This window comes from Peromyscus leucopus, chromosome 15, assembly GCF_004664715.2.
Source record: "Peromyscus leucopus breed LL Stock chromosome 15, UCI_PerLeu_2.1, whole genome shotgun sequence".
Taxonomy (NCBI): Eukaryota; Metazoa; Chordata; class Mammalia; order Rodentia; family Cricetidae; genus Peromyscus; species Peromyscus leucopus.
In genome coordinates, this window is record NC_051076.1 from 52,710,365 (window position 1) to 52,722,510 (window position 12,146).

Sequence of the window (12,146 nt, forward strand, 5' to 3'; positions counted from 1 at the left end):
GATCTGGGAGCCCAGTGGCCCCTAGGACTGGAGAAGCTTGTGGCCTGAGTCTGAGGTAGCATGTGTCAGGTAAAGGGGTCTCTGTTTTGCCTGCCCCTCTCCACAGTTAAGGAAGAGGTAGGTCACAAAGGGTCAGGCAGATGGCTATGCAGCGGCCCTGCCCTGGGTGCTCAGCCCAAGGGACTGTGGGGATCTGACCTTCAAGGACCTGGTTTCATTAGGCCTGGGGGGTCACTCCATGCTAGGGGTCGGGCAGGGAGGGAAGGTAGTTCCAGAGCCTCGAGAGAGAAGTTGGGGGCATCCTTACCTGAGACCTGAACATCAATTTAATTATTAGCTGTGGGCAATAGGGACTTGATTTTGGATTTAACTTATTTTGTGGTGAGTTTGAACTTTATTTTGCTGTGTTGGGGATGGGGCCCAGAGTTTCTTTCATACGTGTCAGGTAAGTATTTGATTTTCTATCTTAGCCACTCGTTATCTGTTAGGCCAAGGAAATATATTTTTAGATTTTTTTTTTTTAAATATGTATGGGTGTTTTGTCTGTATGTGAACTTTGTGTGTGCAGTACCCACGTCAGCGGGAAGAGGGCATCTGATTCCCCAGAACTGGAGTTACTCTGAGCTACCAGGAAGGCCCTGGTAATGGAACCTGGGTTCTCCAGAAGAGCAGGCAACACTCTTAACTGTTGGGCCATCTCTCCAGCCCCCCCACCCCCACCATCAACTCCAGGAAAAAACTTGACCCAATGTCAGAGGATTCTGCCGTGATCATCTGTCCAGGAGGCCAGGCAGATTGAAGTGGGGAGGGGCAAAAGAAAAAGGGGGGGCAGGAATAGAGAAGTTTCAAGCAGCCAGCCATGAAGTGTACCAGGGTGAGGAGCCGGTTGGGCAGCCGTCCCTTTCTGCTCACAGGCTAGTTCTGCTGGGCCGTGTCTGGGAGGGCAGGCGTGTGGAGCGCTTACCTCCCCTACCAGAGGACAGACCCCCAGGGAATGAGAATGAAACCCCTGCTCAGGGCAGCTTCAGGATTTGACCTTAAGACACCCAGCGCCGTGGATGGAAACATCCCTGGGAGCCAGCTGGAGTCTGAGATCACTGCAGGGGAGATCTTTAGATGGAGGATGCCTGCGTGAGCCATGAGGACATAGGGTCTTTCAGGGGGTTGGTCCCCTCCCCTTGAGGGAGCAGATAAAATGGGATACTGACAAAGGGCACCGTGGGGCCAGTTCTCCTGCATCGTTCTGTTTTTGCACCCCGCCCCCACGTTGTGGATAAATTTAGAGGCTCACTGTTTGCTAAGGCTGAGGTGCTCTGCTTTTGAACTACATCTCCAACCCCATCCCTTTTTTTTCTTGAATGGTCAGGCTGTCTCCTGCAGCCTCCCCCTATACTAACCCTGAATCCCTAGGAAGACCCAACTCTTAGCAGGCCTGACCGCTAGCCTCACCACAAGGATCCTGTCCTGGGTGTGCAGATGGATCCACAACTTGGGAAGAAAAGTCTGAGCAGATTAACATTTCAACCATCAATTTACGATCTCTTCTTGAAACCAAGCCTATCAGGTGAGCACTTTTCTCCAGGCCCGGGGTCTCTCTCCTCTTACTGCCGCAGTTCGGAAGTGAGGATAAGTGCCTGGCCCTTGTTGGAGATGCCACTCAAAGGGCACATGTCTGCTTCCTTCTGGCTATCCCTTCTGTAGCTCTAGTCTCTACCGGCCTGTCCTTTTTGCAGGCTTGCCTTCCTAAGAGGCCTGGAGTTCAGCTGAACACTGACATTGTCTCAGATCTTGGCCATAGCTCACCTAGAGACAACTAAGATGTTCAGGGGAGCCAGAGATGGTCTTTCCTTACCACTTACAGGCCAACAACCTCCTAACAGACACCTGATGTTCAGACCAGCAGTATCCAAATTCCAAGTTCTTTTTTTTTTTTTTCTTGAGACAGGGTTTCTCTGTGTAGCTTTGGTGCCTGTCCTGGATCTCGCTCTGTAGACCAGGCTGGCCTTGAACTCACAGAGATTCGCCTGGCTCTACCTCCCGAGTGCTGGGATTAAAGACGTGTGCCACCACTGCCCGGCGAATTCCAAGTTCTTACACCCCCAGTCTTTTTAAATCTAAGTGTCCTTTATTTCTTTAGTGTGTATGTGCATGTACATGTACAGTGTGCATGAATGCTATGGCATATGTGTAGAGGTCAAAGGACAGGAAGTAGGTTCGTAGGTTCTCTCCACCATGTGGGTCTAGAAGACCCAGTTCAGGCTGTCAGCCTTGGTGACAAGCACCTTCACCTGCTGTTATTCTGGTGGGTGGTGGTGGGGGTGTCTTTTTTCCCCTTCCCTTTTCCCTTTCCCCCTTCTCCTTCTCTTCTAGACAGAGTCTTGCTGCATTACTCAAGCTTGTGATTCACCTGCCTCAACCTCCTGATTAGCTGGGATTGCAGGGATGCATCCCAGTGCCCTCTCCAAAAGCCTATTGATATCTGCACTTTGATGCCCGGTAGACATCTCAAAGCCAATATGTTCCATGCTCCAATGGAGCCCTGTCTTTACTTCCACCTTCAGATTTCCTCAGGTCAACAAATGGCAACTCAATCCTTCCAGTTCCTCAGGCCAACAATGTAATCTGTTGCTTGTTTTTAGGTTTTGTTGTTGTTTTTCCTGAAGGCAGAGTCTTGCGATGTGGCTCCATGGCACCGTTTGACTTGATTTTGTAGGTCAAGCTGGCATCACAATTGCACTGGATCTTCTGCCTCGGCCTCTGGAGTGTTAGAAGTGCAAGTGTGTGCCGCCACACCTATTTGTTTTGGTTTTGTTGGCTTTTGTATCTCCTTTCACTTTTTAAGACATGATTTCACTCCGCAGCCCAGGCAGGGTCAGAACTCAACTTATGTAGCCCAGGGTGCCCTCAGATCCAAGATCCTCCTACCTCTGTCTCCAAGTGCTTGGATCACAGGAGTATGCCACTATGCCTAATTAATTTTTAAAATATTTATTTATTATGTACTGTTCTATCTGCACATACCCCTGTGAGCCACCATGTGGTTGCTGGGAATTGAACTCAGGACCTCTGGAAGAGCAGCCAGGGCTCTTAACCACTGAGCCACCTGTCCAGCCCACCTGATGAATTTAGGTTTACTAGTTGTACTGGGGATCAAACCCAGGGCCTTCAGCATGCTGAGCAAGTGCTCTACCACTGAGTCACACTCCTAACTAAACAACTTCCACTTCTTTCTAGCTGTCTCATACATCTGTTTCTACTGATGATCAAAACAGATTCCAGATGTGACAACTTACCACTACCACCTCATTGGATGCTACCATCTATCTCTCTGGGCCATTGTTTCAGTCTCTCAACTGGTCCTTCTGAAGTTGTTTGTTTTTTAAGACAGAATCTTCTTACGCAGTCCAGGCTGGCCTTGGACTCCTGGTCCTCCCGTCTCTACCTTCCAAATGCTAGGATCACTGGTGTGCACTACTGCATTGGGCTGGGTGGGGTGGGGTGGGGGTAATTTACCGCAGACCCTTCTGCCTTTATTAGTTCATTGAACCCCCACAGCATGAAGGTGCATCTTACCCATTGCGCAGCTGAGGAAACTGAATTGAGAGCTCCGTTTGCTGAAGGCCACAGGGCTAGTGCATGGAAAGGCTGTCTGGCTTCAAGCCCTGCCTGCCTGGGATCTGGTGTCTGTAGGGTGGTGTGTAAGGACAGCAGAGGCCTGAACTCAGGCTCATTATCTATGCTGCTTTGGGGCCACACACTGCCATAGCCTTAATTCTTTCGCCTCATCCCTTCTGGACTCTTTCCCCAGCCTCCCTCCTGAACTCTGCCTTCACTCATTGCCCCAGGCCCTTAAGGCTATACACATCTCCCTCTAGTTGACAAGCAAGGCTCCCAAGGCTGACTTGAGACTCAACGTCCATTCACAATCAGAAATTTCAAAGGCAGCGTGGAACAGTCCCAGAAATCTGTGAGACACTGAGAGTGACTTAAATTTAGGCATCTCCCTTCCCAGTTATTCTCGAATCAGTGGCCACATCTGATGCAGAAAGTCTCTCAGGTCCACACCCGAATGCTTTCCATGTTGACTTTGGAAGTTCACATGAGAGGCGCTATGCTGTTTATGGTGGTTTTCTAGTCTTCTCAGGGGAGGGGGAGGGGAAGAATGGTTGTCCCTTCCCAGCCCACCCAACAAAATCAGCTAACATCCTTCCATGACACCCCCTTTCAGAATTGTGCCAATCAGAAAGAGAGGCCTATCAGCTAATTGTGAATTTTATGGAGCCAGGCGAGATGGTAAGGAAATCCTTTGGGACTGAGGACTAAGGAGCAGAGTGGGAAAATCTGAAGGTCCATCTTTCCCTAACCCTACTCCTGAAGCCAACCCAATGTCAGTTCATTAGTGGCTCTTAATCTGGGGAAAATTTGGAGGCCAGGCCACTAGGCAGGGTGACAGTACTCTTCCTCTCTAAAGGACCTCCTTGTAGACTCCGCCCTACTGTCCAAGAAGGCTCCAAAGGCTGGAAGGACCAGTGATGTCTAGCACTGGGACGTAATTTATACTTGGGTCTCATTGAGACTGGGCAGAATGTGGGGTGCAGGTCTCAGGTTCTGCCCCGAGACTGGTTTTATTTTCTGCCCTAGTCCCAGTTAGACAAGCTGAACTTCCTGAATGCTGTGGAAATTTTAAGCAATGTTGTGCGTGATCAGGCAAATGGCAACATGAATAACTACTACCCTAAAACCCTTCTGGCCAAGAAAATTCAGGTGAGAAAGAATGTAACTCTTAGTTGGTTGCTCTGGGTTAAAGGGGACAGTCCTAAACCCGAGGCTGGTATCCCTCTCCGAGGTAAATTCTCATTTTTTTCTGGTCCTTCTAGACATTCATCATGGAAGAACCCACAGAGATCTTGGATAGTAATGTGCGTCAGCAAGCCATGCTCTGCATCGTGGCCCTGAGGTTCCTTCCCCATGGACCCTATCCCAGACCCGCCCCCCGGGGTGGGGGCGGATTCTGGTCCTGAGAACACTTGGGTTGGGAAGACAGGCAAAGTTTGGGAACTTGACTGGAGGCTAAAAGTGGCAAAGTCTATGGTTGCTACTTCATTTACCTGCATCCTGGGACCAGGGGGACCTTTTGGAAATCTATTAGGACATCTAGTGTAAGAAGCTTCCTTTTTCTTAAAAATTTATTTATTTTTTATATTATGTGCATGGATGTTTTGCCATAAGTGTCGGGTTCCCTGGAACTGGAGTTAGAGGCAGTTGTGAGCTGCCATGTGGGTGCTGGGAATTGAACCCGGGTCCTTTGGAAGAGCAGTCAGTGTTCTTAACCACTGAGCCATCTCTCCAGCCCCAAAGAAGCCTCCTTAAATGTTCCCTTGCCCTGACAAAGAATCATTGTAAAGTGGTAGAATTTTCTGTACCTCAGAGAACAGCAGAGCAGTGTCCCCCCAGAGTGTTCTGAAAACACGCCCCAGCCTCACACGGGACCCCCTAAGTCCCTTGTCCTTCCCTTCTCCTCCAAGCCAGGTGAGGCCACCTTTCCACCTATGCCAGAAACTGGACCTGGTCAACGTTAGCATCACCAGCATCTTCTCTCTGCCCCTCATCATGCCCAGTCTCGACCGGAGGGAGAGTGCTAGTCTTTACCTCCAGGTAACCGCCCTTATTACCTCCTGCTGAAGATCTCTATGGGGATGACTTTGTCTTGGCGACCACCTCCTGTTTGCCCAGCTTCTCAGCCTTCCTCCTGCTCCGACCCCTCCCTCGGAGACCACGGCCCCATGGCCTCCATTCTGTTTGCTATCATTCTGGGCTTCCCAAGGGATGGTCATTGCCCACATCCCTTCTCTCTGAAGTCCACACGCCACCCTTAGTCTTAGTCTAGCAAAAAACCCCATAGATTATATAGAATTATTGGCAAAGGGACTGCCAAATTTTCCCAATGATATTTGGTTTTTAAAATTTGGACTTGGGATATAGCTCAGAGGTAAAGCATTTGCTTAGGTCTTGGGTTTGGTTCCCAGAATTGTAAAAAACGAAACACAGAGGTCTCCATAAGCTGGTAGAATGACTCTCCGAGGCCCAGAATCCCAACGGGCTGTCTTAGTTGGCAAGAAATGCCTACAGCCTGTATTTCACTATTGGCTACAATTGGAGATGGGCCTGCTCCCACTTTTAGTAAGGCTGAGAAAGTTCGACACAAAGGAAAACCAGAGTGTAGCTGCTGTGTGAGCAGATGCAGGAACCACGCTGGCTCTCTGCCCCTTCGTCCCACAGAAGAGAGGGAGGGAGTGTTGTCAGGAAGCTAAGCGAGCCCATGTGGCAGTTACCCGATTGTACACCCCATGTCTCCTCGATTCTCAGACAAACCAGGCCTTGGATGACATGCTGCAAGCTCTTGTGATGGAGGAAAGGAGCCCCAACATGATTATACTGCAGAAATTTGTGGAGGTAGGTGGCTGTGGAAACCAGGACCCTGCACTCTTTTTCTTGTAGTCTGTGCTGGGTAAGGCAGGACGGATGATGACCACAGTCCAGGTGCTCCTCTAGTTCAAAGGTCCTCAAGCCCCAGCATGCATAAGCTTCACTGGAGGATGCAGACCTGAGTCTCCCCCAAGACACTCTGAGGATGACATTTGTGGACCACAGTCATCAGGCGGAGGAGCCTTTGCTGTCTGGAACTTGGGCATGCTGGGGCATTAGCAGTGATCATATTTATGGCACGTATGTCCAGGTTACACTTGAATCTTCTTAGTGTACTTCGCCTTGATGGCATTGCTCTGTGGCAGAGACGAGTGTCCCGCCTCAGGCTGCCCTTCTCCTCTTTGATGAGTAGTACCTCTAGGAGACTCAAAGCATTGCTAAGCACTTTTGTCTTTCTTTAGTTGACTTAAAATAGTCTTAGTTTTGACAAATTTTCACTTCCAGGGAGCGAGTTTGAATTAGGAAAACAGCCAGGAGTCCCTTGAAGATAATGTTTACTGACTGGGCTAGGCTCTTTTGCCTAAAATTCTATAGGATTACAAATAAGGAGATAAGAGTGTCCGAGTATCTCATAAGATGGTCCTGATGAGGGCTCCATCCAGAGGAGGCCCTTATTTGTATTTGGGAGAGTGACGCAGTGCTTTGGAATGCACTGTTGCTGGTGTGTTTGTGGAGAGGCATTTGTGCTTTATAGACCCCTCCTTGTGAGAACAATGGCAAACCCCTGTTATTCTTGGGGCTCCTGGGGGGAGGGGTGCACTGAGCTCTAGTCCCTGTCTTGGTGAAGCCCTCAGCTTTCATTACTAGGCTTCTTGTTCTCCAAAGAAAAATGGTGCCAGGCATAGTGTATATGTCTATACACGTTCAGCAATGAAATGCAGAGGCAGGAAGCTTGCAGTGAGTTGGAGGCCAGCCTGGGCTAAATAGGGAGACTTTGTCTTAACTGAATGTAGCACAAGAAAATAAAACAGCACCATGCAAACGTTTTCAACCTTTCATTATAAAATGGGTTGTTTTATTTTTATGGTTTTTTTTCAAAATAACTGTCTGCATTTTTCTCTATTTCTCATAATTAAAAATAGATTCTTTTCTCATATAATACACCCTGATTATAGTTTCCCCTCCTCCACCCCTCTCAACTCTTCCCCACCTGCCCTCCCCTCCAGATCCACTCCCTTTCTGTCTCTCGTTAGAGAAGAACAGGTTTCTAAGAGACAATAACTAAACATGACAAAATAAAATATAATAAGGTGAAGTAAAAACTTTCATATCTAAGTTGGACATGGCAGCCCAGCAGGAAGAAAAGAGTAGGAAAAGAGTCAGAGACCTACTTTCTCGTCGTCAGGAGGCCCATAAAAGCACTAAGCTAATAGCTATAATATATACATAGGGGGCCTGGTGCAGACCTGTGCAGGCCCTGTGCTTGCTGCTCCAGTCTCTGGGAGCTCATATGAGCCCTGCTTAGTTGACTCAAATGGCCATGTTCTCCTGGGGTCCTCCAGCCCCTCTGACTCTTAGAATGTTTCCACCTCCTCTTCCTTGGGATTCCCCTGAGCTCTGAGAGGAAGGATTTGATGGAGACCCCCAATTTAGACTCTTTCTCTGTATAACGTCTGGCTGTGGGTCTCTGTATCTGTTCCCATCAGCTGCCCGGGGAAGCCTCTCTGATGATGACTGAATAAGGCACTGGTCTATGAGTATAGCAGAATATCATTGGGAGTCATTTTATTAGTATCTTTTTTTGACCAGTAATGTTTGGTTTTATCAGGTCTCTGGGTTATTCAGTCTCTGGTTCTTGGTTACTCTAGCAGTGTCTATATGGGTTCCTTCTCATGGAGTGGACCTTAGGTCAAATCAGACGTAGGTCAGCTACTCCCATAAGTTCTGTGCTACCACTGTCCTAGCATATTTTATAGCAGGATGGATTGTAGGTCAAAGGTTTTGTGGCTGCGTTAGTGTCCATGTTTCCCTTTCAGTAGGCTGCAGAGTACCTTCTCACACCAAAGAGACTAGAATGTAGGGTGAAGGCTCCATGTAGGCACCAGCTTGCCTTCTTTATGTTCAATTAGTTGTGTAGATGTTGTCCTTAGCCATGGAACCCCACCATCAGTTTGTGGAGAGCAACCCTTTGTCTTAGCATCAGCCTGGGTTGTTTGGGGGATCTCCATGGGACCCCCTTGGCCAGCAACTCATTGAATGCAACCCAGACCCACCACTGGAAGCCTTGCCTGACTACAAGAGACGGCCAGTTGAAACTATTACTAAGAGTCCTGGTAGGACTCACTGTCTTAGTTAGGGTTTCTATTGCTGCGAAGAGACACGTGACCATGACAGCTCTTAAAAAGGAACACATTTCATTGGGGCTGGCTTACAGTTTCATTGGGTGAGTCCATTATCATCATGGTGGGAACATGGCAGCATGCAAGCAGACATGGTCCTAGAGAAGGAGCCGAGAGTTCTACATCTTGATCCGTAGGCAATAGAAGGAGAGTGTAAGCCACCAGATAGGCTTGAGCTTCTGAGACCTCAAAGCCCATTCCCCACAGTGACACGCTTCTTCCAACAAGGCCACACCTCCTAATAGTGCCACTCCCTGTGGACCAAGCATTCAAACACATGAGTCTATGGGGGCCATACCTATTCAAACCATCACTTTCCACTCCCTGGACCCCATAGACTTGTAGTTGTAACAAAGCAAATTCCAAAGTACCCATAGTCTATAACAGTCTTGAACTTGTTTAAAAGTTCAAAATCTCTTTTGGGACTCATGCAATCTCTTAACTATAATCTCTCATAAAATCAAAATGAAAAAGCAGATCACATACTTCCAACATATAATGGCACAGGATATACATTATCCATTCCAAAATGCAGGGAAAGGAGCATAGTGAAGAAATACCAGACCACAGCAAGACCAAAAACCACATGGGCAAACTCCAAACTCTGCATCTCCATGTCTAATGTCAGAGTGTCCTTCAGATCTCCAACTCCTTCCAGTTGTGTTGACTGCAACACACTTCCATCTCTTGGGCTGGTTCTACTCCCTGTTAGCAGCCCTCCTAGGCAGGTATCCCATGGCTCTGGCATCTCCAACATCTTGGAGTCTCCAAGCCAATCCAGGCCTCACATTCACAGCTCCACACAATGGCCTCTCTAGGCCTCTATGCAGGGACACCCCTAACACATGCCTGGCCTCAGCAACTTTCCTTAGTCCCAGAGGGAGATTCCACAACCCCTTTCTTCTATCCTTGACTCTAAAGCCAGAACCACCTAGCCTAAGCTGTCAAGGTCTGTTCCTTGCTGGGGCTGGAACATGCCCCCCTTATTCAGTTACATTTTCACCAGCTTTCTGGTTGTGATGGTTTCCTTGACTGCCTAAGCTTGGCTGTCCTGCAGCTTGCTTTGTAGACCAGGATGGCCTTGGACTCTAAAATCTTCCTGGCTCAGTCTCTTGAATGCTAGGATTAAAGGGTGTACCACCATGCTTGGACCTAAGCTTTCCTTTAATGCCTTCTCACAAATTGGAAGCTTAGCTGGGCAGGGGCTTGCCCTGAGGTCACCACTCCCTTGATTCTGTTTAATATCAACCTTTTCTTTAATCCCTTTATCTCCTTGAACACAGGATTTAGCTCCATTCCACTTCCTGGTGCCCCTTCCTTTCCTGAAATGGTACATTTTGTAACTTTCCTTGCTTAGCCTGCTCCTTGTCATTATAGATCTGCATTAAGTGTGGCCACTAATAACCATACAACACAGTCCACACTAAACTGTTTTGAAATCTCCTCTGCAAACCCAATTAGTCCAAAACTCTTCAATTAAGCCTTGGTCAGATTCTTTGGACAAAGGCAGAAAGCAGCTTCTTTCTTCACCAAAACACCACAAGACTGGTCTCTAGTTCACACACTAACATTCTTCTCCTCTGAAGCCTCTTGAGCCAGGCCCCCACAGTTCAAATCACCATCAGCACCACTGTCTTCCAAGCTCCTACTACTGTGGCCCTTTAAGCCCCACTTAAAGAGGTCAACTGCTTCTCTAATTCAAAGTCCCAAAGTCCACAGTCCTCCGAATAAAACCATGGTCAGACCTATCACAGCAATACCCAACTTCCTGGTACCAACTTCTGTCTTTGTCAGGGTTTTATTGCCTCACAGATTACAGTACGTTTCCACACCACCATCCCCAATGCTCCCAATTCCAGCTGCTTCTCCCTGCACTCTCTCCCTCCACCCCATATCCCTCCCACCTGATTCCTCCCACTCCTGTCCTCACCCACCCCCAGTCCACCCATAAAACCTATTTCTTCTTTCCCAGGGAGATCCATGAGATTGACCCCCACAACTCCTCCTGTTTATCTAACCTCTTTGGATCTATGGATTGTAGCTTGATTATCATTTACTTAATGGCTAATATGCACTTATAAGTGAATACATACAATATTTGTCTTTCTGGGTTTGGGTTACCTCACTCAGGATGATTTTTTCTATGTCCATCCATTTGCCTTCAAATTTCTTAATGTCAACTGAGTAATAATACTCCATTGTGTAAATATACCACATTTTCTTTATCCATTCTTATGTTGAGAGACACTTAGGTTGTTCCCAGTTTCTGGCTATTATAAATAGAGCTGCAATGAACATGGCTGAGCAAGTGTCCTTGTGGTAGGATGGAGCATCCTTTGGGTATATGCCCAAAAGTAGTATAGCTCCCAGGGTCTTAGGTAGATCGATTCCCAATTTTCTGAGGAGCCACCATATTGATTTCCATAGTAGTTATATAAGTTTGCACTCCCACCAGCAGGAGAGGAGTGTTCCCCTTGCTCCACATCCTTACCAGCATGAGCTGTCATTTATGTTACTGATCTTAGCCATTCTGATAGGTGTAAGATGGAATCTCAAAGTAGTTTTGATTTGCATTTCCCTGATGGCTAAGGATGTTGAACATTTCTTTAAATGTTTCTCAGCCACTTGAAATTCCTCTACTGTGAATTCTTTGTTTAGATCTGTTACCCCCCCCCCCCTTTTTTTTGTTTTTTGAGACAGGATTTCTCTGTGTAGATTTGTGCCTTTCCTGGAACTCGCTTTGGAGACCAGGCTGGCCTCCAAAGAGATCTGCCTGCCTCTGCTTCCCGAGTGCTGGGATTAAAGGTGTGCGTCACCACCACCCGGCTAGATCTGTACCCCATTTTTAATTGGATTATTTAGTTTTTTTGATATATAGTTTCTTGAGTTCTTTACATATTTTGGATATTAGTCCTCTGTTAGATGTGCAGTTGGAAAAAATCTTTTCCCATTCTGTAGGCTGCTGCTTTGTCTGATGGACCATGCCCTTTGCCTTACTAAAATTTTCAGTCTCATGAGGTCCCATTTATTAATTGTTGATCTTAGTGTCTGCAATATTGATATTCTAGTCAGGAAGTTGCCTCCTATGCTAATGCGTTCAAGGCTATTGCCACTTTCTATTCTATCAGGTTCAGTGTATCTGGTTTTATGCTGAGGTCTTTGAGTCACTTGGACTTGAGTTTTGTGCAGGATGATAAATAAGGACCTGTTCGCATTCTTCTACATCAGACATCAAGTTTGACCAGTACCTTTTGTTGAAGATGCCGTCTTTTTTGCCAGTGTGTATTTCTGGGTTCTTTATCAAAAATTATATGTCCATAG

The 12,146-nt window shown here is 47.3% G+C and overlaps 1 protein-coding gene across 1 annotated transcript in view; it reads left to right on the forward strand.

Annotated features, from left to right (window-relative positions):
- The first annotated feature begins 182 nt into the window (after window positions 1-182).
- LOC114683298 (maestro heat-like repeat-containing protein family member 7) overlaps window positions 183-12,146 on the forward strand; it is a 36,494-nt gene continuing 24,530 nt past the window's right edge. The window contains 7 exon segments of the mRNA XM_028857530.2: window positions 183-445; window positions 1,367-1,564; window positions 4,229-4,293; window positions 4,642-4,764; window positions 4,878-4,957; window positions 5,526-5,655; window positions 6,367-6,453. Coding sequence (XP_028713363.1) covers window positions 1,477-1,564; window positions 4,229-4,293; window positions 4,642-4,764; window positions 4,878-4,957; window positions 5,526-5,655; window positions 6,367-6,453 — 573 coding nt within the window. The 5' untranslated portion in view covers window positions 183-445; window positions 1,367-1,476.